We start from the raw sequence: 26,781 nt of genomic DNA on the forward strand, positions 1-26,781 counted from the left end.
GGAAAATAGGCTGGGGATCCAGAGGATCCATTTCAGGAGGGAAAATAGGCTGGGGATCCAGAGGATCCATTTCAGGGTCTGAGAAAAGGGCGGAGACTCAGAAATAAATGAGATGACATCCGTTAAACTACACCTTGGGCTTCACAGGGCACAGGGAGCTCCTGGAGATGGCAGTGCGGGTCCTGGGCTAGCAGGTATGGGGGAAAGCTTGCGAGAACTTGTGCTTTTTTCTGAGTTTCCAGCTGGTTCCAAAGCTGCCATGCCAGCGTCACACCCCGGGGAGTGAGGTGCAGGGTCTCTGGGTGCAGCTGCAGTCAGCCTGGCTGAAAGAGCTGTTGGCCAAGGCTGCATCTCTAGAGAGCAGATGGCCCATCTGCTGTGTAGGCAGGGGAGGCTGGAAGTGCAGCCGGCCCAGAGCGCCTTTCTTCCCTCTAGTGTGGTAACTGACACCTTGTCTCCTCTCCGGGAGGTTACGAGTGTCCCTGTAAAAGACCCCTCTAGGTGTGACACAGCTTACCAACTGCCAAGTCAGAATCCCAGTGTGTAAAAGTGAAAGTTTTCTCCATTACAAAACCCACTATGAGCAAAGACAAAAGAAAAATGACAAACCGGAGGACTCGAATGTAACGTGAGTCTCAGACAAAGGGCTAATTTTCCTAATTTATAAAGAGGTGTTCCAAATCAATAAGAAAAAGACCAATAGTCAATAGGAAAAAAAATGGGCAAAGGCTAGGAGAGGACAAGAGAGTCAAATATATAAAAATATTCTCAGCCTCACTCATTTAAGAAAAATGAAAATTAAAACTACACTTGGAAATCAATTTTTTCCTATCAGATTGGCAAATACTGAAAACAAAATTGATGAAACATGGTGTTGGTAAGCTCTGGAACGTGTGTGCCCACTGGACACGGGAGCAGCGTGGCAAGCGCTGCCCCCAGGGAAGGCAGTCTCGCACTCTGAACTCCACGTGTATATTCCTTTGACACCGTCACCGTGTTCCTGAACGCTTATCTTACAAATATCTGCGCAATCATGGGAAATGGTGGATCGTACGAACTCATTCATTAAGTGACATTCCCTGTAAGGAGAAAGGAACTGCCAGCAATCTCAGTGTCCCCCATAGAGGAGTAATTCTGTTAGTGACAAATCTATACACGGGAGTACTATGCAGCCATCAAAGAGAGTGAGCGCCTTCTGTATGTTGTGAAGTAATATCCGACGTATGCGGAAAACAAACAGCAGAACTATGAGCAGGGCATGCTGTGTGCATACAAGAGGCGAAAGTCTATGAGCCAGAGCTGGGGTTCAATAGAGACATTTTAATATAGGTTTAAGCATAAGGGTTGAAATAGAGGTCCTCAAGGGAAGAGAAGACACACCCCAAGAACATGGTTGAGAACTTTTCAAAGAGGAGTCACAGAACAGGGAGATTCTCCAGGACATGGACTGCAGTGGTGTCTGCCCTGCACACAAAAGTGCGATGTTCATCACTGAATGAGTGAAAAGAAAATAAGCCCTCGGTTCACAGTTGGTGCTGACCCACATATCAGCATGCTACCCGTCAGGGCCAAGTGGTGAAGTGGCCAAGGGGAGTCAGGGTGGGAACTCCATGGGGAGGAATCTGCCCAAGAACTGAAGGAGGTCCCGGACTCTGCCTGCCTCTTGTCCCCTCCTTGTTCGGTGCACACAACCTGGCTGACCCTTTTCCAGGTCAGTTCAGCACAAGTGGGTTTCCAGGCCTTGGCCTTCTTGGGAGGGTGGTTAGTTCTCCTGTTCCCTCTCCAATTCCCAAGCCTTGAGCCATGCCCAGCTGGGACCCCCATTTACCACAGCATCACCCCGTGCTGCCAGGGTTGTTTGGCAAATGCAATGCAAACCAGATTCTCTTCACCCTTTACTCCACTCAAGAGTCTCTATTTGATGCACCTCTTTGGGTTCTGGAGTACGACAGGAAGTAAGACAAAGCAGGAGAGCTGGACAGAGCTAGCACACAACCCACTTCCAGACAAGAGTAAGAGGCAGGAAGGCAGATAAGCCAGTTAAAGAAAGGAGGAAACGACTTGAGATCAGGTGCTCAGAGAGACCTTATTTGAAGCATGAGCCCTGGGAAATCAGCAGGAAAAGCAAGTTTGAACTTCAGGCAAAGCTGTACTGAGTGGGAGAAAGGGGAAAAGCAATCTGGTTTACTGGGAAGGGTGGCAGGTAACCCGAAAGGACCTTGAATATGGTCTGCAGAGTCGCTGAAGGCAGGAGGGTTTGTAAGGTCCATACGGTTCCTGTTCTATAGATGAGGGAAGACAGAGGGGTCAAGATCTCATCTAAGGTCACCCTGGATTGACTCCCAGAAGGCGTTGCAAGGTCCCAGGCACCTCCACCGACTTCACTGCTAACACCCTAAAATCTGGCTGAGGGAGAGACACTGTCAGCACCCCAAAGGCCATGTGACTTCACTCCCTGGCTAAGGCTCCGAAGGAAGCTCTCATGACCGCCACAGAGGGCAGGGTGGCAATGGCTGAGTGCTGTCTGGGCTGGACCCCAGGAGTGCTGACACGCACAAACGTCCCTGCTTCATGCCACCCCCTGTTGATGAATCAATGGCTCACTCAACTACAAAATTAACTCAAACCCACAGACATTCCTCAAACCCACAGAAGGTCACCAGGAGGTGCACACTCAGGGCTGAGGCTGCTGGGCACTGTTGTCCTCGCCCGTGCCCCTCCGGGTGGCCTGGGGCCTCTCTCCTGGAGCCAGGTCTTTTGGCTCCCCCGACATCTCTTTTGGCTTTCCTTTTCTTAGGCAGTGGCTTGCTCACCTTTTCTTCCTGAGGCTTAGTTATTCAATTTTAATTAAGCTCCTGGGATAGTAAAGGCCTGGCTGGGCCACTGGGAGTCACACAGTAACCAATATAGAGGTTTTCTCTCATGGGCCTTGGAAATTAGGGACTGGGAGAGGACGTCAGGGGCTGCGAGAGACTGTGGGCTGTACCGGGAAAAGCACAGACCTCAGGAAGAGCCACTTCTGTGTTCCACACACTGAGGCATCCTCAGTGCCTAGAACAGGGTTGGCACACAGTGGGTGGTCACTAGCAATTTGTCCAGGAAATGAGTACATCGATGGGAGACACTCATTGTTTGGCTGAACGCAGAATTGGCATGGTTCCCAGGGAGTGACCATCGTCTTGGGCTGCGGTGAGGATTGAAGGTTGAGTGTCACAGTCTGATAATGGGGTCCTAGCCTGCTTCCAGCCTCCTTGGCTGTGGCAGCACAGCTGGAGGCTGCCACACCTCCTTCCCTAGGAAGCTGTACAGAGCCTCTCTCTGCTCTCGAATTCACAGGGAGCACTCTAAGATCATGGCGGGGCTGCTGCCTTGGAGACGGCCCTAGGGTCTCCTCCAGGTGCTGTGACTTGGAGGAGGCTGTCCCCTTCTCTGGCATCCTGTCAGCAGAGTCCAGTTAGGGCGGTCATCCCTGTTCCTGCTTCCTAGCCGTCCAGGGCCTTCCTGGGGACCCGTCCCTTCTGCAGGCATCCTAGACACTGCTCTTTTCCTGACCTTGCCCCACATTAAAGAGTGGATCAGCCCATCAATTAATCGCGTCCTAATCCAATCTCAGCTTGGTGGAGAGAGGGCAGTAAATCCAGCTGGGTAATCATGCCCTGATATTTGTGTTGGGATAATTACCATCTCTCAGGCCTCACTCGGTGGCACGAGGAGATGAAAACCCATAAAACACCACTCGGGGCTGTGGCTCGTTGTTTCTTGGCGACACAAGACTGGCTACCAGCCAGCCAGCCCGCCCACCCCAGCCCCTGGCACAAGGCCTCAACCTCTTCACCTCTCATTCATGCAAACTGGCTGAATTCAAACTCCAGGGACAGCCTGGGCTGGATGCTGGATTGGAACTAGCGGCTGGGGAAAGTCTGTGTGTGTGGGTGAGGGGTGCTGGGGGCCGGCAGGGTCCCATAGCCTGGCACTTTGCAGCCTCCAGGACCTTGGAGAGCCCAGGACAGTGCTTGTTTGTGGAAACATGAAGGACAGATTAGAGCAAGAGTCTGCAGCCATCTGGAAGGGGCCCGTGCATACCCAACCTCACCTCCAGGGGGCACTGTGGTGGAGGATGCTCTGGGGATGTTAACTAACAGCCCTACAGGAGTGGGTTTATTAGTGAGTCCAGTTTAGGTCTGAGTAAATGTGGGTCAAGAGTAGGGGTGATCTGCAGTCCCAAGAATATAGCCCCTAACTTATGAGATGCTGTGTGTACACTATAGCCAGGCTCCCTAGGGAAGGAGGGTTGAGAAGAGCTATAGTGTCTCGGTGCGAGAGATAGACTGGGTGGGACCCTGGGTTTGAATCCTGGGACTTGAAGGTTGCCAGGTTTCGGTAAGTGAGCTATATCCTTAGCATCCAGTTCCTTCAGTATAAGACTACTAATGCATCCCTAACTGGAGTACTGTGCTCTGAGGGGGGGGAGGTGGCAGGGCGTTCTTTATATGAACTACCACTAGGCTGATGGACATCAGTTTTCTGCGATCTCTGGGCCATCTGCACCGGGTAGCCCAGGAGCAGTCAGGAACACTAGGCTCACCCGAGACCTGGGGAGCCAGAATTCATTAACACAGACCTTCAAGGAGCAGGGATGCAGGTGGCAGAGTGAAAGGAGCTGGAGGAGGCTCCGAGAACTCAAGGTCAGCCTCCCTCAGAGTTGCATCCCCATCACCGCCCAGGGACACTATTGATTTCAGAGGTAACCTAAGGGAGTGGGGATGAGATGGAGGACCAGACAGAAGTGGTGGGATGGCAGAAGGGGAAGAGAGGAGGAGGGCAGGAAGGCGGGGAAGAGGGTGTCTTAGGCTGTAGGAGAAAAGGGTGGCCAGTCTTTTTCATTGCCTTCTGTCCCTGCCCAGGGAACCGAGGATGAAAATCCAGTCTCCATCACAGGAGATAAAGGGCCATCCTGGGGTCTCTGCCCAGCACAGGGAGATCCTGGAGGCAGTAGAGAGTGGCCTGAACAAGGGCTGTCAGAGAAGGGAAGATGTAATCGGGGCAGGAAGGAGACTGACAACCTGACCCTCACCTGAGAAGGCGTTATTGGTGTTGAGAAAGTAGATCTCCTCACGGCCATCCCCATCGATGTCACAGGCTGTGACCCCAATGGCGTTCCCCTGCCGGTCCCTCAATGCGTAGTAGGGCGAGCTGCGCTCATCCACCGCAATGTTGACTAGCCGCTTCTGGGCTCGATTGTACTTCAAAACCAGGTTGGGGCCGTTGTACCTGGAGAAGGAACAGGGAGAGGATTTTGAGGGTGAGTGGCTGGGTCCACTCAGCTCACTGGAGCAGGGCAATGGGCTCAAAGTCTATTGCAGCGCGGAGTAACTTGGCCCCAGGAAGGAGTCTTGCATCAGGAAGCCCTGGAGCAGAAAGAAACTGAGGCTAGAGAAAGTCAGAGCCATGTAGAACACAGTTCAAGAAGCAGGCTGGTTGAGGGGAGTGGGCAGCTAGGCACAATCCCTAAAATAAGGGCCCAGCTGAAGAAAAATCTCCCTGACATTTACCTTGTGTATTTCACCGTAAAAGGAAATTTCCCACTAATGACTCCATTAACTTAAACAACAACCTGACATCTAACGAAAAACAAAACCAAAGCAAAACAACAACAAAAAAACCAACCCAGGTGAGTCTGGCATGGGAGGCCATACTGCTAGTCACTCACTTCACAGAGGAGAAACAGATAAGGACCGTAAGAGAAACTGCAGCTCAGAGAGGCTTCCTGAGGGCTAGCAGTATCCGTGAGGGTGCCTGAGCCCAGACATCGTTCTGCTCTTCCAAGAGCACCCTTGTGAGTGGTCCCTGGAGGAGCCTCTGTCACCGAGAGTTGAGGCAACTGTCTGCTAGTAGAAAACACAATCTCTACAGCACTTGGGGTGAGGCTACCAGTGCATCTGGGGGTTACCAGCAAACCTACTGGATCTTTTGCCAGGGAACTGGGACAAAAGTTGAAAACTGCCTGTCTCTCCTGAACCCAAGCGGCCTCCTTGTCACGCCAAAGGCCGTGTGTCTGTCTTAGGGACTTTGCCCTTGCTGCACCCTCCATGTGGGATGCTGGTCCAGACAGGCACACAGCTGGCTTTCTCCCCCACCTCCTTCAAGTCCCCCTCATATCTGTGCCCCTACTGTACTGCCCACTCCTAATATCTGTGCCATTTACTCTTTCTCCATGGTCCCCCATCTAGCCCCACAGCTCTACTAGGGTCTGTCTTCTTGCCCCCCTCCCCTGCTCACTCTGGTTCCACCGGAATGTTGGCTCCATCAGAGTAGAACCTTTCCTCCATGTTGTGCTCTAGTGCCTAGAACAGCACCTGGTACACGGCAGGCGCTCAGTATATATTTGTTGAGTGAAATCTCTGAGCTCACACCCAAGTCCTTTATGTTGTGGGATTTCATTCGGCCCATAGCCTTTTGGGCACCAGCCTGTTAGGGTGTGGTCTGAAGCACTATATATGGACTGATAAGCACAGACGGGGAGCATGCTCGCTCTCAAGGGTGAGGTTGGAGTTCTGTTCACGGCTTCTAGCGCCCACAGAGCAGAGGACCGCGGCTCTTTACTCTTATTGTGAGGTCTTTCCCAAGTATTTGTTATCCTTTATTCTGGGCTTTAGTGGACTTCCTTAATCGTGTTTACGCCTGTGGGCTCAAGTGTTCCACAGTCAATGTCTTCCTATTACCTTTCCAACTGTGGAAATTGAGGATACCCAAGATTTTCCCAGGCAGCACGGCCAAACACGATGGTCCTGCTTCCCTAACAGGGACCTGCCAGGGTCTCCAGAGCAACCCACATGCTCCATTCACCAGGACCTGCCGGCTGGCCTGTGTTTGCTGTTGAGTGCGCCTACCCTGAGCCAAGTACAATGCTGGCTTAAATGACCCAGGGAGGGCGGACAGCTCACCTAGGTATCGGGAGAAATCTTAGTACTGAAACAGATCCAGCCTGGCCTTCTCCTTTGTCACCAGAAGAACAGTGAAGTCTGGGGGATGCTGGTGACTGGCCAAGAGACTTCTGGCACCCACAGAGTGAAAGGGGAGATGGAGCTCCGGGGGGCTGAGTCAGCGTCCAGCGATGGGAGGGTGCGCCTTAGACACCTTGATGAAGTGTGTCTGAGAGCCGAGCATCAAGGGCGCAATGTTACCTTCAGAGACAGGTCGGGGGTAGGAGAGACAAAAGGCTCGGGCTCTGCCACTGTCAGCAGCTGGCTCCGACCCTCAGGGACGTGACTTTTGAGTGTTAAATACGAGTCCTGAAAGTCTCAGGCCCTCCTCTCTTCTATCACACTATGCCTGCCTTATCAGACCACGGTGCCCATCGGGTGTTGGCCTCGCTAAGAACACAGTCATTCATTGCCTTGCTCGAGCTCCACACAACCCAGAATGAAAAAGGTAGGGTGTGTTTCTGAAAAAGAAACTGAGGGTCAGAGAGGCCAAGTGGGGTTCAAGGTCGCATGACCTGTTAGCCTCGGGGCTTCTCTCTTCAGGGCAGGAAATCTTATGCTCTTTCCCTGCTGCCGGATGCAGGGACAGATGGCATGCCACCGCCCAGTCCTGTGCATGTCTGTTTAGGATCTCAGATAGCGGCTCTCAGGAACGCACATGAACTTCACGTAAGCGTTGAAGGTAACAAGCACCGTAAGCTGCAACCGCACTTAACAGTTTGCAGAGTGCTTTCTGCACTGTGATCTCTTCTGCCTCGCGGAGGCCGTAACTCTGCCGTAGTTCGGGTGGTGGCTTGGGCTCTAGACTCTGCTGATCTCTTCTGAAGGATGGAAACTGGACCAAAAGAGACCAGGAGTGTGACTCTGGGGTCATGCGTCTGGTCCCGTCATTGCACATTAGGCCAGAGCATTTCCACGTGGATGCTCTTTATCTTACGCCTCACCTTCCAGGAACGGTGAGAGAGTGATCCCCAAGCAGGAGTAGGGCAGCCTGCAAGATCTGTGGGCCCAGGGGTCTGACTAGCCTTACAAGATGGGCAAAGCCGGTGTCCTCCCAGGGTATGGTGGGGCAGTCTCCACATAGCTGGTACCCTCTTTACCCCGCTGCCTCTTGGGTATTCCAGATGTTTGCCATGCCCTGGAGTCACCTGCCGGGAAGGGAGGGAACATGGCCTCCCCACATGTTGGAAGCTAGCCTTTTTAATCCCAAATCTGCGTGGCTGGGGTAGGCCCAAGCTCCTTGATCTTATGAAGTGATTCTTGCACATCTCTTCTTAGAAAATCATGGGGTGCTAGTCTCAGGGTGCCTCCTATGGGGAATTGTGGGGAGAAGTAGACAGGATAGGTCAGCCTTGACCTACATGGGGCATGGGAAGATGTCTGGCAGTCTGGTCACATCTCCCCGGGGATTATGGGCATGACGTCTGTTCTGAGGTGGGGTTCTGAGCAATCACAGGGCAAGGCTGGATCGGGGCAGTGCTCCCAGGGGCCAGCCTTTCCCTCCATCAGGCCACCCTGGTCTGGCCCTGGAGCACCAACAGCTGTTGTTCCATGGCTCCCACCCCCCAGGAAAGGCCCCCACCCCTCTTCTCTAGAGAGCCGCTGTTACAGCTTGCTTCCTCACCAGCCCCTGAAGATGCGCTGCCCTTTCCAGCTGCGCCCATCTTTGTTCAGCTGCAGTGGCTTGCTCCATGGGGAATGTCCTCCCACCCTCCTGGCCCCTTCCTGTGTTGAGTCTTCCCTACCAGCCAGACTAGATGTGACCTTCTCTCTTCCGGATACCTGCAGTGTCTTGCCTTGGCTCGCTCTTGAGAGGGCAGAGGTGTCTGTTCCCCATCCCTCCCCTCATTAAGAGCGAACTGCTGGTGTCCAGGCGGCTGTGCATCTCTGCGTGAGTGATGCCTAGAGCATACTGCAGCAGAAGGTGCTCATAAACAGAACACAGGGATCCGGGGTCAGCGGAGAGGGGACAGAGGGATGGGGGGGGTGAGGTGGGGAGAGGAGGTGAGCGGTGGGGAAGGGAAGGTGAGGGGTGAGCGATGAAACATGCAGGAATGAGAGGTGGGGGTGTAAGGATGGAAGTGATGGTGTGTGTGGCGATAAGGGTGGTGAGAGGTAAGGGGGTGAGGGGTGGAGATGGAGGGTCAGGGTAAGATGGGAGGGGGTAAGAGAAGGGAAGTGAGGGGACCGGACGTGTGAGTGGAGGTAAGGTAGTAATGGGGATCAAGGTGTGTGTGTGTGTGTGTGTGTGTGTGTGTGTGTGTGTGTGTGTAGGCATGAGAGGCGAGAGAGGGGACTAAAGTTGTGTGTCCCTGAGTATGTATGGAGATGAGGGCATGAAGGTGGATGTGCAGAGGTTGAGGGCGTGAGGGGCAGGGTGAGGAGTGAAGCAGGAAGGAACACATCAAAGCTACTCTGGGTAGCCTTCAGAGAGCCATCTTCATTTGCAAAATCTGTGCCAAGCACTTTTAAATCCCATGCCATCTTCATGACAAGCTGGGGCTGCTGGTCCTATCAGCAACCCCATTTTACAGATGTGAACGTCAGGGGAAGAGGGACTTATCCACAGTCCCCACCCTGAGGAGCCCGGGCACATCACGGCCATCTCATGTTTCCTTTCTCTGACACTTGCTGGAGAGAATCGGGTATTTGTGGAAGTCCAAGGGGCTTTGCAGCACAGTTAAACAGAGCCGGGTAAAGGCAGCTATGGTGTCTAATATCAAAGGCTGTGCCAGCCGTGGTTAGCCCAGGCTAGCCTTGGGCGCGTATCCTGGCTCTGCCCTTGAGCTTGTCACTCAGTTCCTCTAGGTTTTCAGCTTCCTCATCTGTCTCGGTGCTGATCACACCTCAAAGGACAGCCTTGAGGAGTGTCAGGGTGTGTGTGTGACAACACTTGGTAAACTGTGAATTGTTACACAATTGTAAGATCACATCATTTAAAAAAAAAATCACAACAAACCCGAGGCGGGACCTTTCGCTTGCCGGTGATCAAGTAGCTGGTTTCTCAACACGTTACGATTTCTCATCCCCAAACATCCCAACCTCTGCTGTTCTGCCTCCGTGGGTAGATTTCTTTCTTAGTCCTCCGTATTGCTAAAGTTCTCAAAAGATCTGTCTTTATAGGTGGTCTCTACTTTCCCATCATGCATGTCATCCTCCCATCCAACCTTGGTCCATAAGGCTGCTCTAGTTAGCATCACTGGTGGCTCTCATGTGGCCAGATGGAGGGAGACCTTTTCTGTTCTTACCACCTTTGTCCTCTTGATGAGTGGCACTGTGGCCACCCCCAACTGCCCTCCACTCTCCCATAGGACAGCCACCTCAGCGGACTTTATGCCGTCCTATTTTCTTCTCTCTCCAGCCCCCCTCCACTGTTGGGTACATTTCCTATTCCTACTCTCTGGTTGCTGGAGTCTCCAAGCCTGGCCTTCAGTTCTGTTGTCTTCTCTCTCTTTTTACGAGCTGATCATATCCATTCCCGTGACTGACAACCCCTAGATTCATATCTCCAACTCAGGCTCAGACTCATATATTCGACTGCCTACCTGACATCTCCTCTCATGCGCCGGAGATGGAACACGTCCAAAATGGAGCTATTGATTACTCCATCTCTCCCTCCCCTAAACGGGGACCCAGGCACTAAAACCAGAAGCCTGGCATCAGCCTCGGAACTCCCCCCTTCGTCTTCCCATCCAGTCCATCAGCCTCTCTTCTCATCTCTCCCTCCCAAAATACCTCAGCTTTATTCTTTGCTTTCCTTCCCGACTGGTTGCCACCATCCCTGGGGTTGGGGTGGGGCTCTGTTTCCTCACTTGCCCCACTGATCTGATCTCTTCCTACCACAGTCAAAGGCACCTTTTTAAAAAAAAATATGTATTTATTTAATATGTATACAATATTCTGTCTGTGTTTATGCCTGCAGGCCAGAAGAGGGCACCATACCCCATTACAGATGGTTGTGAGCCACCATGTGGTTGCTGGGAATTGAACTCAGGACCTTTAAAAGAGCAGGCAATGCTCTTAACCTCTGAGCCATCTCTCTAGCCCCTGCCAAAGGCACCTTATAAACATGTAAGTAAGGTCGTGCCAGTTGCCTACTCAAAACTTGGGTAGCTGTTGTGGTTTGAGTCTGAAATGTCCCTCACAGGTTCATGTGTTCAAACTCTTGTTTCTCAGCAGGTAGCTCTGTTTTCAGAGGCTGTGGGACCTTTGGGGTGGGAGGCATGGCTGTTGGAGGTGGAAGTGGGTCTCCAGGATTTCCTTCTGGTCTTATTTTCTGCAACCCCATCCACTAAAATGTGAATAAGATGCTGGGCAGTGGTGATACACTGTTAATTCCAGCACTCAAGAAGCAGAGGCAGGCAGATCTCTGTGAGTTCAAGGCCAGCTTGGTCTACAAGAGCTAGTTCCAGGACAGGCTCAAAAGCTACAGAGAAACCCTGTCTCACAAAAAAAAAAAAAAAAAAAAAGTGACCAAGCCTTAGCCGTTCTCTCCTGCACCGTAAAGTTGCTCCACTGTGTCGTCTCTGCCATGACAGACTTTATTCTCTGATACCATTGGCCAAAATGAAATTTTCTTCCCCTAAGTTGCTTCTGTCAGGCATTTTATCAATGGTGGGAAAAGCAACCAATCCAGCGGCTCTCCCTGTGCCCGGGCCCCTTTGCTGCTGACTCTCTCTGCCTAAGACAGTCTCATTCTGCCTCCTCCTGCTGCACTCCACAGCTGGCTCATCTCTTTTAGGTCTCGTCTTAAAAGGCAACTCCTCAGAGAGATCACCCTTCCTCTGTCTCCCACCCCTGCACCCTCCTTCCTGTAGTTATACCCATTTTCTTATCTATCGCTTGTTTCTCCCAGTAGACCGTGAGAGTCAAGAGGGCAGGACACGTCTATTTTCAGAGTAGACAGAGGGAAGGCACCAGATTATCTCCTTATGGCTGAACAATAAGCACACTGTACACAGGCTCCTGGTTTGTCTTTGACCCTTCTGTTTTGGTAATTCCCCAAACATACGTACAAACAGAGCAACAACAGAGAAGATGTGGACAGCTGATAGCCTGGGTAGAGGTAAGAAAGAATAACCAAGTATTACCGAAGGAGACAGAAGATCTATTTTTTTGTTGCTGTTTTGTGACATGTGTGAGGGGGAAAATCACTTAGATAGTCACACAGAGGGATAAGAAAATGCACGCAACCCTAACTATTTACTGTATGCCAGGTACTAGGCTAAATAATTGACACGTCTTATCTCTTTTTATATAATAGAAATATTTTTAGACTTGAAAGGTATGTAACGTATCTATTTTGAGAATTAAGAACAGAAAACTTTTTTTTTTAAATCTACCTGATATCAGTCAAGAGAGAAGCAGGGTCCCTGGCATGGTGACGCACACCTTTAATCCCAGCCCTTGGGAGGCAGAGGCAGGAAAATCTCTACAAGTTTGAGGTCAGCCTGGTTTACAGAATGAGTTCAGGACAGTCAGAGTTATATAGAGAGACTGTTGTTTCAAAATACAAAACAGACAAACAAACAAGAAAAGTGGAGGGAGGGGGGAGGAGAAGAGAAGGGTATGCACATACAGAAAGGTTGAATCCTGGAGACACTCCACAAAGATGGATGTGAAAGTCAACGAGCCTATAAACAGAAACACACACGGAAACACAGATGAAGGGGTGGGACTCAGACAAACAGAGATGCATGGAGAAGGGGAATCAGTCAACCTGTAGACTAGAGAGATGCAAAGTGCGATGATTAATTAGGCCTGACTGTCAACTTGATTGGATTTAGAGTCACCATGAAAATAAGCCTCTGGGCCTGCCTAGGAAGGAGTTTCTAGACTGGGTTAGCTGAGGTAAGACGCCCCACCCTAACTGTGGGTGGCACCATTCAAGGCGCGGTCCTGAACTGAATAAAAAGATGCAAATGAGCAGAGCACCAGCATCATTTTTCTTTCTTCTTGACTTTGAAGCAGCTGCCGGAAGCTCCTACTGCTATGACTCCTCCACTGTGGTGGGCTGAGCTCAAACTGGGAGCCAGATAACTCTCCCTTAAGGTTCCGTGTCAGGTACTTTGTCAAAGCAATGATGGTGATTAACATTTTTATTTATTTTATTTTATGTGTCTGTTTTGTTTGCATGTATGAATGTACACTGTGTGCATGCCTGGTGCTCAAGGAGGCTAGAAGGGGGCATCTGATCCTGTGGAACGGAAGTGACAGATGGTTGAGAGCCACCATGTGGGTGATGGGAACTGAACCTGGTCCTCTGCAAGAATAGGAAGTTCTCTTAAGCACTGAGCCATCTCTCCGGTCTCTCGAAACAACGATGGAGCTAAGTAATATAGCATGTCACCAGGAGGCTAAGACATTGCCACAGGGAAGCAGTCCCATCTGGTGACTACTTTAGATACTTCCTGTAAACATGTTTTAAATATGTGTTGTATTTTCATGACTATGGGTATAAAAGGAATATTTTATTCTTGGTCCCATTAATACACCCAGTTATAGGTTAAAAGGAGTGATTTTTTGATAAAAAGTGACTAGCTAGCCATTAGGAAAAAACCTGAAAGACAAACTATCTTTTTGGTACTTGTAACATGAATGGGGGCTAGCTTGTTTTTGGAGTTTTTTGTCCTGCCTGGTACCCCCAGGTGCTTAGCCCCAAAGAAAATCACACATAGATCTCTATAAGTTATAAAGCTGATTGGGCCATTATCTCTAGTCTCTCACTGGCTAACTCTCACATCTTGATTAACCCATTTTTCTGATCTATGTTAGCCATGTGGCTCAGTACCTTTTTCAGTGAGGCAGATCACATCCTGCTGCTTTGGTGGTCTGGGCAGGAGTGGGAGGAATCAACTTCCTCCTTCCCAGAATTCTCCTGTTCTCATTACCTCATTTCTATTTCCTGTCTGGTTTTCCCGCCTATACTTCCTGCCGGGCCAATTAGCGTTTATTTAAAACATGATTGACAGAATACAGACAATTCTCCCGCACCAGGTTCTGAGCAGTAATTAGCAAACTATGGCCTAAAAAACAATGTGTGACCACCTGCCTGCTTTTGTAATAAAGTTTTATTGGAACACAAGCATGCAAATTCATGTATCATGTATAGCTGCTTTGAGCAAAAGATGGGACTGGGTAGTTGCAACAGGGGCTGCATGGCTTAAAAACTGAAAATATCATCTGGCTCTTTGCAGAAAGAAAACCCTGTCAGCCCTGGTCAGAAAGGTTAGCTGTATATACTATCACATATATAACTTCTCATATATATGATTATGTATGTTGATTTCTTTCAAAAACTTAATGGCTTAAAGATGATGTAAAATTCATCTTTATATAATAATTATATATATCTTGAGTCTGGTATGGCTTTATGATTTGCCTGGGTAGTCAAAACATGGTCAAAGTAAAGATGGGTCAGTTCTGGTCTTAACCTTTCAGAGGTCAGTTGGCTACCTTCTGTCTCTGAGGAAAGATGGCTACCATGTAAAAAAATCTGATGTTCATAATATATACATATATGTGATATCACATGTAGGATTATATATATATATATATATATATATATATATATATATATATCCCTTGTATATTACCATCATAATTTAAAACCCAAAAAATTTAAGTAAGGTTTATTAAAAAATTAATTTGGGGTTTGGCATTTGGATTTACATTGACAACAGGACAATAAGTAAGGTCAATGTCATGATGCTGTGTCCCAGGACAGAGACTGTAGCATAAGAACTTTGGCAGAAAGAGACTGCATAGAGCAGCTAGGAAGGAGAGTTGATTTTTGTAGACGACCTCTTTGGGACCAACAATGAGCATGTACATGAGCCCTTTAAGAGGCACATGATAGAAGGGATGTGGCAGGTAGTCTCCGCAGGCGGCCATGACTATTTCCTAGCTCCTTAGCATGCACACGTCACTCCATCCATCAATGGTCGAAGCCTATTCTTCATCCTCTTGAGTGGGGGATGGCTTTGTGATTTGCCTGGATGGGCAAAGTATGATAAAAAGTGCTGTTTGGCTGGTTCTGGTCTTAGCCTTTCAGAGGCCCATCAGCTTCGATTTGTCTCTGGCAAAGTTGGTTACCATATAAGAAATATCTGATGGTCACGAAATCATCAGGAGCTGCAGAAGTCGGTCAGCCCCGTGGACTAGTGGTGAAGCTGCAGGCAGGTAAGGAAAGACTCCTCAGGCCTTCAGCCCAGCCTGTTGAAGCTGGAAGCTGCAGAGTGAAGATACGCTGGCATTGTGTAGAACAGAAAAACCACCTCAGCAGGTTCTAGACCGAATTCCTGATGCATGGGATGGGAGGAATTATAAATCATCTTTAAGCCACTAAGTTTTTGGAAAGAAATCAGATAACGATGAGCTATCGTCTCAGGCCGAAGGGAAAGAAAAATGTATCCCTGGAAAGTAGGAGAAAGGATTACCCATAAATCAGTGAAGTTCGCTAGGCGAACCATTTGAATTCACAACCAGCATGTCTGTCCACTGGAAGTCTGGATACAGTTGGCTGGTAGCTGGGTCTCAGGATATCTGATCGTCTGTCCAGAGCCCGCAGATGGAAGGTAACAAGGAACACAGGAGCCAGGCACGGCAGTGCATGCCTGTAATCCCAGTGTGTGGGAAGCCGAGGCAGGAGGAACACCAGCTGGAGGCTAGCTTGGGTTACTCTGTCTCAAAAAACAAACAAACAAACAAAGCCCCCAAGAACAACCTGTCTCCCACAGGGATTCCAGACACCACCCATGTCTGGGTCCCTGCTTTCTTCCTAGCGGCTTATAGCGTGGGTGTGAAATACTTCTCATACGCTCATGGGTTTGAAGCCTTGGTCTCCAGTTGATGGCACTGGTTTGGAAGGCTGAGATATGTGACTTAGAAGAAGAAATGATCTGCTAGGGACAGGCCTCTCATGCTTTCCTCTTCATGTTCTGCTACTGTGTGGACAAGCTGTCTTGCCAGCTCCCACTGCCATGGCCCAAACTGTTGCGGCGGCCATGCCTGCCCCTCTGTGCTGGACCACACCCTCTGATACTGTGGGCCAAAGACGTGCTCCCCTCCGAAGCTGCTTCTCTCGTATGGGACCACAGTGATGAAAGAAGTGACTAAACACAGCTATAGCTAAATGTTTCCCTTTTTTAAATGCACATTTTGAGTACAGATAATCTCTTTGGAAAGTACGTAATGCTCATTTCCGCTTTTCTCATATTTAATTTGCTGAAAGCCACTGACGTTAAATAGGATCTGAAAACAGAAGGGAAGGGCATTCAGACAGCAGATTCCCAGATTGCATTCCAGAACAGGATCTGTGTGGAGACCGAGATTCACTGTGAGAGTGTGGGTGCTTCAGGGATGGGAAGTTGCTGGGTGTGTCCAGGCTCTGGGCAGGGAAGCCAGCTCAGCCGGCAAATGGTATCCAGAAAGAAATGGCCAAGCTGATTTGATCTTGATTTAAGAGTGGGTCAGGGTGAAGAAGACCTCGGAAAGACAATGCTCTATTGAAAACAGTAACTAAGATCAAGGAAAAAGCCCTTCTGTCCTGAGGGGTGGACCATTCTCCAAGAAAGGGATGTGTGGTACTAAAAGGTGAGGCTATTCAGCAGCCACGAGTGTCTGTGTTCTGTAAAAACTCCACATGGGATGATTGATGTGTGTCTCATTCCAAAAAAGCTCTGTGCTCAGCATGCTCATGGTGCCCTTGGAGTTTCCTGTATTTTGATGTGCACAGAAGCACCTGGAAGACAGAGACCCTCACTGGCATTTCCGTCTCCCACTGTTCCTCAGACTGAGCAGGTGTGTTCGCTCACATTTACTGGATAGACAGCGATGGTGAAGATGAACAAGACCATGACTCTATTCCCCAACGTATTTCCAGGAAAAGAGAGAGACAGGGATGCAGGCATTGCAGAAGCTATCAAAGCAGGGATTCAGGGGCCAGACGGAAGCCGCTAGTTGGGGTTCTTTGATTGTGTGTGTGACAAACACTCAAGCTGACTAGCTGAGGAATTTCCTGGCACAGATTCCGAACTGTAGGGCCAGCAAGGGTGTAAGCTAGACCTGCAGCTGACTGGAGTGAGGGTTAGCAGCCAGGAACCGCAGGGCTTTATCCTCTTCCCCTCTTCCTCCTCTCACTGCGGGCCTCATTCTCTCACCCCATCCTTCTCTTCAAAAGGCTTGAGCAGTGACAGCCTCCTAGCCTCCTATATGAGCTCCAGTCTCATCTTGAATAGAAGACATTTTTCCCTTTTCTTTTCTTTCTTTATTTTTTTTTGGATAGGCTATTTCCTTATTACTTTATTATTAGTGTACATATGTGATGTGTGAGCAGAGTTTGCACATGCCATGATGGGCATGTAGAGGGCAAAGGACAATTTTTTTGGGAAGCCAGTTCTCTCCTTTCACCTTGCTGAAGCAGGGCCTTTCTTGCTTTGGCCTTACTGTGGGTTCCAGGATAACTGGCCCACACGCTTCCAGATAATTCTCCTGCCTCTGCCTTCCAGCTTGCTATAGGCATCCTGGGATTAACAGATGCAAGCCACTGCGTCCATTTCTTTAAAAATATTTATCTTTATTTTATGTGTATAAGTATGTTGTCTGCCTGTATATATGTCCACCATGTGTGTGCCTGGAGCCTCTTACATAAAGAACATGTAAGATTCACTGAAACTGGATTTGCAGACAATCGTGAGATACCATGTGGGAACTGGGAATCAAACCTAGGTCCTCTGAAAAAAACAAATTCTTTTAACCACTGAGACATTACTCTTGCCCATCTCTTTCTTTCTTCTTTCTCTCTTTCTTTCTTTCTTTCTTTCTTTCTTTCTTTCTTTCTTTCTTTCTTTCTTTCTTTCTTTCTGTCTTTCTTAAAACATGGGTTCTGGTACTCAATCTCATGTCAATAGGCTTTGTAGAGCAAATTTTCACCCACTGAGCCATATTGCTGACCCAAGATGCTTCCATTCTTAAGTTCCAGCAGGACAAACTTCAGAGAAGATCTATGATTGGCTCAGTTGGGTTTGTGTGGCAAAGTCAGAGCCAGGAGATGGGAGCCTGTGATTGACAACTTTCAACTAGAAACTGTGTGCCGTTAAGAAGAGAAGTGTCTGGAAAGATGAAGAATGTGTCTCTAGGTGACAGTGACTCATCTAGTCTGTTTTGGAAACATACTCCTCAAGGCCTCCTGAAGGAAGGCAGAGCCTCGCTGGCTCCACTGCGTCCCTGTGTCCTCAGAGACCTTGTGACTCTTCCACCCTCCTCCAGAGACTGGAGGAGGTCAGCCCCAAGCATGGAGCAATCATCTGTCTCACTTTGTTCTGGAAATGGGTCTTGATTTCTTTGCAGGATCCTCAGGCATGTGTCCAGAGGGAAGATCTGGGCTATAGACACCGAGTCAGCAGCCATGAGACCAACAGAGAGACTACTTTCTTGGGATTTAGGGAGACCATTAACTGCTTCGTAATAAAGTATTTTAGATACTTACTCAAGTTTTATGGCATGCTATAACTACCCAGGATCTGCCACTTCGAACTGTTGGCCTCTATCAGTTGAGGAGGTACGCCCATTTAGGTCACAGTGGTGGGCACACGGCCTGTAGATGGTTCCTTTTTTTTAAGGAGCAGAAATGATGAGTCAACCATTGACATCATGCCACCCCCCCTGCATTGGGATCCCATTTCTAGGCTGGGCCCACTGCTAGGTACCATGAAGGATATCTATGGCCTTTGATGTAAGTCTCTGCCCAAGGTCTCAGTCTGGTTTGTCTAAATAGGTGACCCACATCTCAAGTGTTCAGAAGATGGAAAGGCCACTTACACTGGAAATAAAGATGTCATCAAAGTGCATTTGACCTATAAATTGAAGCCTGCATGGGATTTTAATAAGAGATGTATAAACAAAGATTTGTAGAAGAAATGGTGCCGGCTAAGAAACAGATCTGGGAATAGGAAACTTGTTTAGGGAGCTGGGTAGGCTGGCTGGACAACATAACAGTATGTGTGAGATGGTGGTAGAAATAACAGACAGCAACACGCATGGAAGCTAGGTTGGGGGCACCTGCAGCATCCCACCAAGGCTTTGGCTCTTCTTTGGTAGGAAACAGAGGCTTCTAAGAAGAGTATACCATTGTCCCACAGTGCTATATCAGAAAGCATTGTCTGCTGATGATATACATGCAGAGTTAGCCAAAGGAGAGAATTAAAACAGTGCAAGCCAAGTATGTTGGATTAAACCTGTAATACCAATACTTGGGAGGTCGAGGAAGAAGGATGGTCATAAATCTGAGGCCAACCAGGGCCTACATGATGAGTTCCAGGCAAGCCTGAGCATTATAATTCCATGTGGTTCTGCAGAATGCTTCCAAAAGGCTCGTCTGGGCTCACTGAGATTTCTGTTTCTTGTGAGCAAATGATTTCTGAAACAGAATAGAGTAGACATCCCCCACCCTCCCCTAAGAAATCAAGATTTAAAACAAAAGGTGCAGTCACCAGTGATAAATACTTTAGGATCAAAAATGCCAATGATTGGGCCAGCATATGAGTTTGGGAATTTAGAAGCCATGGGTGACCTTTAAGATGGCTTTTTCCTGAGACAGGACACAGGGGACTTGTTGAGGCTGAAGTGTAGACAGTTCACGGAGGATAAAGGGCTCAGAAAGGCCCAGAACATGGCCAGGAGACACAGAGTGACCAAGTGTCTCACTATGCTCTGAGTCCTGGACATGTGTCTGGTGTGGATTGCCAGGATGCCTGGGCAAGGTGAGGAGGAGGCAGAAGAAACAGGCATCAAGTGCGGTTAATTTGGGGGTCTTGAAACTGTGAGGAAGGAAGCCAAGATGGGTAAGATGTGAGGGAGCGATCAAAAAGTGATACCTGGAGACCTCGGTCTCCTCATTGGCCAATGGGTGAGATTTCTCTTTGAGAAGAGGGAATGGCAGCTAGCTTGAGGAAGGAAGACCTGGGACAGTGAGTAAGACATGATCTCAGAGGGGGACGTTGGACCACTGGAGTAACGGTCAGCTACAGCGCATCAGGTATGGACTTCAGCCCCACTAAGATGACTGACTCTATCCTGGAGAGGGGAAGCCCACGTAGGGGAGCCAGAGCAAGATGGGCTCTGTGGAGGTACCACCAAGTGACAGGGAGAGCGCTGGACTTGGTGACACAAAATACAGGCTGATAGAGCTGAGGAACTCAGAATGGAAGGGAAACAGCCTGAGGCAGCTCCCCAGTTATGTGGGGGCTCTTTCCACCCACCAATGTCCAGCCTCAGCGCCTTGTAAAATGAGAATACCAACGCCTGCTCACATGCTGGGCAGGTGTGCTTTGGACCTCCAAGACGGTTTACTGCCTTGTGGCCCAGAGCACATGCTCAGTAGACACTGGTTAGCAAGAGCGTCTTCTGACCAACACATAATGATAGCTCAATAAATATTTCTGAAAGGCTGAATTATTATTATTACCAGGCTAGCCTTGAGCACAGGAGACTGAGCTCCACAGTGTTCTGGACCATATTTTATTTTTCTAACCCCAAATACAGGCTTGATAAACATCCTGCTTATATGCATGAGGATTCATTTTCCTCATCTACAAAGCGGGGCTGATAATATTTGGTCTACCTCAAGGTCAAATGAAATAATACATGTAAACAATGATACAGCCATTGGTTTTATACACACACACACACACACAAACACACACACACACACACACACACACACACACACACACACCTTTTGTCTACAGCAGAGGCAGTTGCTTGAGCCCTTCCAGGAGCTCTGTCTCTTCTACCAAGCTCAACAGAAGCTGACAGATAGGATCTGTGGGCTGTAAGAATGCCCTGGTTAAGAGAGAAGATAGGCATTGTTGAGGACCTGGTCAGCAGGTGGCTAAGGTTTTCTCTCCCAGGGTGGAATCTGGGTCTGGGCATAGACTGGAGATAGACAGGGGCTGCTGTAAGCCAGCCTGTTCTGATGTCTGCACTGGACAGTGAAGAGACATAGGGTCAGAGGCTTTCATAAGGGCCAATGAGTGTACAAGTTTTGGTAAAGAGTAGGGCCGACAATGCAAAGACAAGGATTAGTTAAGCTTATGTTGATTATAGCTCAGCAGGGAACGGCAATGGCCATCTTCAGATCAGAAAGCACCTGCCCTTCGGGCTTGGGGCTCTGTCTAACCAAGGTCCTGGACCACAAGCTAGCTTGATGAAATTCCCCCATGGTGACCTATTTGGGATTTGTAATATAAATTACCGTTCAAGTCCCCAGTGTCTGTCAAGACACACGGACTACACTGCATTGGACTCCATCTTCCTTCCGTTGCTGGAATCTCTATAAGCTCTGTCCATACTTGTGCACATCTGTTTGCTCGCTTTCCCTAGCTACCCCATCTCAATAGGGAAATCAAGTTCCTGCTAGTGTTCCCTCTCATGCTGCAGCTAATGGGGTACGCCTGGCTGTGTCTTGAGAAATAATGGCTGGAGGAAGCAGCGAAAGCCTTCTAGTTGCTATGGAGTGTTAACTGATGAATTCAGCTCTTCATTTTGATTGGGAGGAAATAGTTCTAGAAGAGACTCTCGCTTTAAAAAAAATATAGAGCTGCCAACAACGAAATGTGTTCATTCCGAGGGGTCTTTGTTGCCAAGCTGGCTTCAATTCCCTTAGCCATGCATTAACACTAATCAGAATCTGGCTGTTGGAGCAAATGTGCATTAAAGTTTAGGGAGAGGAAATGTTGTGTGTTAAGTATTAGGGAGAAAGTACCAAATTGGACCCAGAGATTTATTTCTTGAAAGTGCTTGCTATATAAAAAATTACCTACCTGACTGGCAGTTAAGATAAACAGCTATGCTAATTACAAATGAAAGGTACAAGACTATAATCTAAGATATTAGGTCAACAGGCATTTTATGATTGGAATCCTCCATTCAGAATAAAAGCCTCACTAGGTCTGGCTGAGCTTTCCTAACTACACGAAGCGGATATGCACCACCTAACGTGTAAGTGTGGGGACTGGAGGCATCATTTAGGAACATGTTAAAGATATAATGGGGAGGGGAATCCCAGCTCCTTAAATAAGAGTCTATATTTTAACAAGGGCATTCATGTGCACATCAAAATTGCAGAGGAGTGGCTGAAGAGCTAGCTCAGTTGGTAAATAAAGGCTTGCAGTGCAAGCATGAAGACCCGAATTCAATACCTAGAACTCTTAAAAGGCTGGGTATGTGACATGCTTGTAATCATAGCGTCAGGGAGACAGAGACAGAAAAACTGCTGGGACTTGCTGGACAGCCAGCCCAGAATAATGAGCGAGAGCCAAGGAGAGACCCTGTTTCAAAGCAACAAGGTGGAGATGACACTTGGGGTTGAGCTCCGGTTGCTCCCCCCCTACATACATCCACACAAATGTGACCTATACATACATACTCACACATGAAAACACACAGATTAAAAAAAAATAGTTGAAAAAGATTTAGGAGGGCTGATATGGATCAGTGTACCTCAGAGAAGAGACTACAGACGATTACATTCGAAATTCCCAGGAACTAGGAATATAAATCCCAGAGCAAGTGCCAGCCAGCCAGCAGCGGACTCTGTTTGGAACCCAGGTGGCTTTCACATTCATCAAAAGGTGAGCCCACCTCCAGTCCTTCCCATCTCCTTTAAGAACCAGCTTACACGGGTGTTCCCAGGCCAGCGTTAAGAGGACCCGGATGGAGCTTGTCTCGGCCGTTTAGGCATTTATAGCAGCAACGCTGCAGTTGAACACATTGGAAACAAGCTGTGTGTGGCGTGAATAGCCAGAAGGATAGTATTGATTAATTCACTGTGCACAATAGACTCGAGCTTCCCTCCCACACTTGTGAATATACGTCCTCCCTGAGGGTAGAGGACAACAGACGCATTGTCTGCATCCTTCCCAGTCCTGGAGAGCAGCAAATTCCCACTTGGATCCACTATTTTTTCCTCTGAGTCACTGGATGGAGCCCAGGCTGGGAGCAGACACCCTGGTGTCCCCACTCTCGGCAGACAGCAGCCCTGTGACTTATTTCACGAGCTTCTTCCTCTTTGTACCCACCAACCCTTTCAAGGACCGTGTGGACCTGCGCTTTGAAACTATCCCCACATCCAGATGCCATGGTTCAGTAAGGGTCAGATCAAGCCTGGGCATCTGCAAGCGCTCTGCCCTTTGGGACGGCACACGCATTCTTCTCCTTGTGATGTGTGCGTTTAGTTCCTTTGGAAAGAAAAGGATTTGGACTACAGCACTCGTTTAGAGATAAGAGAAACCAGCCGGCATCGTTTGAAATTCAGTGTGTGACAAGCAGAGACGGGACAGCATAGAACTGAATCGTCCTGGACGTCTCTGATGATTTGTAGCCTCAACAAATGGCCAGAAGCAGCAGGCTCCCAACAGTGGCCCTTCAGTGGGATGGTGTCTATTGTGGGATGGCTTGTCCTGGCCCTGAGGTTCGACTTTCAGAACCAGAGGCACCTGCAATCCTCACCCCCTGAAGGCCCAGGCAGGCCCTGGCATATCACATAGCTTTCCCACACTGATGGCTTGGTTCTCTCAGCAAGAAAGCTGAACCATCATTTACCTCCCTACCTTAAATGTCAAACTAAGCCTGAGGTTAGTCATGTGCCCAAGTCTCACAGCTAGGAAGTGGCAGGCTTGTGCTTGGATTTGGTTCCTTCAGCTCTCAATTCCAGCTTCTTCCCCCCAGCCACCATGTCTTCCTTTCCTCCTGCTCTGAAAACTAACATTTTAACTAGATCAGGGATTCCTTTTGGCAGAGCTTTCTCCACGTTATACCGGTGGGTGCAGAGGGAGCACGTGATACCCGCTCAGCAGGTGCGGTCCACCCCCACCTAAAAGTACCCACAAAAGCCGAGTTATGACTTTTTTATGGTGTGCCTCGGGCAAATTCTCTGGAGGTGTAGCTGAAAAATAGGAGCCAGATGGCTGTTGTGGAGAAGTCCCCAGTCCCCACAGCTCGGAGGCCAGGCAGGCGCCTTGGGAAGGGATCTCTGCAGCCTAGGAATACCAACCACGCTCTGGACCTCAGTCCTCTGCAGCTCCTGGTTGTAATGTAACAGCACAGTTCTAACCTGGCACTGCCCCCACTCCCCAAAAAGGCTGCTAGGGCGATTCTCGGGAGAGGACCCATAGCAGGCACAGTGTCTAGGAGGCCTTGCTGCTCATCTGGAGAGTCCCCCGCGGGCCCGGATGGAGATGGTGATAAAGCGGCCTGTGTGACAGCACAAATAAGGCTCCTGTCCATACCATCATTAGACTCCACAGATAAATGCGGCCCTGTTGTCAGAAATGACAATCTGGGTGTTACAAATAACCGACTTGCCATCGTGATTGCTGGAGCTGAGCCTGGAAGGAAAGTGGAAGACCTGAGCTTCGAGAAGTTCCGAGGGTCGCCCGAGAGCAGAGCGAGTGGGTCCCTGCCTGACCTTGCTGGCCGTGGGAAGGAGTAGGTAAGCACCCTTGATGCTAGTATTTCAAGAGCACTGGCACATTCCCTGTGCACACCTCTTCATGTGGAGAAGTCATACAGAGCCTAGGGTTGGGCCACACGGAAACAGGGTCTGGTACTAATCTGCTGGCCACTGTAACCAAAGACCACAATGGCTCAACCCAGAAATGTTTCCTATCACCACTCTGATGACCAGATTCTGACAGTAAAGGGGCTGACCATGCGGTATTCCCTACCAAGGCTGTGCCTGCTACCAGTCCCCACCCCACCCTGTTTTGGTGGCTGTAGGGTTGCTTGGCTTACGGAAACATCTTCCCAAGGTCATGAGCTCTGTCACACTTTTGCTTCATAAGGTAAAGCGAATGGGCTGCATGGACCAGGAAGTGGACGGAGATTTGGGCGGTTACCAACCACCAACTCTGGACGAACACTGATTTCCTAGAAAATGTATTGGTGAGACTCCTAATAGCAGCAGCTGGGTAGGAGACGCGGCTGCACAGGCTTGTTGGTTTTTCCTGGCACTTAGTGAGTCACTCTTTTCCTTTCCTCAATCAGGAACAAGCCCCAAAGGTCCACACTCCTCCTACTCTGTGTTCTGTGCACCCGCAAGACTCCCAGATGCTCCTCTGGACCCCAGGGCCCGAGGAAGATGAGATGGGCTCTAGGTCCTGGACCAGCATCCATCACAGCAGCTCCTCCAGAGCCCAGGGCCTGAGGAAGATGAGATGGGCTCTAGGTCCTGGACCAGCATCCACCACAACAGCTCCATACCCCTGATTTGTTTGTAAGATTTTCTTTCTGTTCCAAAGCATTTTACTGAGAGGCTGAGGTCTGAAAAGCACAGTTCTCTGTACCCCACTACTCGAGGCTGTTGGGGCAGGAGCCCCATCTCTGCAGGCAGAACACTGAGCTTGGATCTCCTCATTGTCCTTTTCCCCTTGTCCTTGAGCAAGTCACTTGACATCTCTGAGCATCCTGTTCCTCAACAGTGTAATGGGATATCAATAATCACCATCTCGCAGGGCTCTTGGGGGAAGTGGGTGAGACAATGCACCTATAATGCTTAAAACACACTCGGCAAAGAATAGACGTCATTTCCCCCCTGTCTTCACTGTGCATGCTCCCACTGCTCAGCTCCCCTGATACTCCGTCTGGAACTTCTGGGAAGTGAAGATGTTCATCCAGAACAGGTATCCAGCTGTTTCCCTCGCTACAGCCTCCAGAAGAGACGGCTGGCAGCCCTGGGCGACGATGTGCAACGCCACTCTCCCTAGCTCACAGATGAGGGTTCTGCCATCCAGACAGTACCCAGAGGGTCCCCCATTATATGCATGGGTGTGTAGTGATGTATCCAAGCTGCAGTCAAGGTCTCCAACAGGATCCCCCCAAAGGCTGTGATGGAGACATGTGACTTTCTGAACATCTTTGATAACTGCAGATGTTTACTTACACACATCTGTGGGCTTCTAGTGCCCTTGTAATAGGTCGCTGCAAGGACAGTGGCCAAGCACTACTCACCAGAAGGGGCCACCCACCCAAGTGGCAAAGAGCTGCGAGCATGCTTCTGCAAAGGGCCCCCAATTACCCTTGCTTCCAGATTAGATTCAACCCATGAGCTCCAGGAGGCAGGCTGACTGACACCGAACCCTCCGCTCTACTCCCAAACAGCTGCTTGGAGCACAGATTCTGATTGAGTTTTAGAATGCATCATAATGACAGCTTAGCATGTATTGACTGCTTACTGCCTGCCAGGCATCGGGCTGAGAACTTCATATGCATGTTCTCACATTCCCCCAAATGAACCTATTATCCTTTTTTACAGATGAGGTATAGGAGCTCAAGCGACTTCCAGAAGGTCATTTAGCTACAAAGTGACAGTGCATGGCTCTGGCTGGGATTTGCATTTCTCTGGAGGCTGTGCACCTCATCCACACAGAGTTCCTCTCTAGAGCTCTTGGGAAAGGATTGTGACTGACTCAGCTTTACATCATTTTTCCTCTTTTTGGGGGTGAGGGGTCAGGGCTTTATCCTCACCATTAATCATCAGTGTACTAAATAGCAAAAGTAGTACTTACAACAAAACCACAAAGCCCACCATCACTACCACCACAACACAAAGGAAACTTTGTGTTCGATTCCATGGTTAGGCTCCTTAAAAGGACAAAGCTAATAGGATCTCTATATTTTGCTCAGAGACACAGTGGTGTGCCAGGGTGGTAGAAATGAGCTCCAATGGAGGAATCCCACGGGAAGAACTGGGTACTCAATTCTAAGGGGAGAGTGTACTGTATGTGTGTATGTATACCGT

General features: G+C 49.1%; 1 protein-coding gene across 1 annotated transcript in view; it reads right to left on the minus strand.

Annotated features, from left to right (window-relative positions):
* The window catches only part of Crtac1 (cartilage acidic protein 1), a 142,504-nt gene that overhangs the window by 44,984 nt on the left and 70,739 nt on the right, over positions 1-26,781 (minus strand). The window contains exon 3 of the mRNA XM_026781662.1: positions 5,075-5,271. Coding sequence (XP_026637463.1) covers positions 5,075-5,271 — 197 coding nt within the window. The remainder of the gene's footprint in view (positions 1-5,074; positions 5,272-26,781) is intronic.

This window comes from Microtus ochrogaster, chromosome 8 (assembly GCF_000317375.1).
Source record: "Microtus ochrogaster isolate Prairie Vole_2 chromosome 8, MicOch1.0, whole genome shotgun sequence".
In the NCBI taxonomy this organism is placed as follows: domain Eukaryota; kingdom Metazoa; phylum Chordata; class Mammalia; order Rodentia; family Cricetidae; genus Microtus; species Microtus ochrogaster.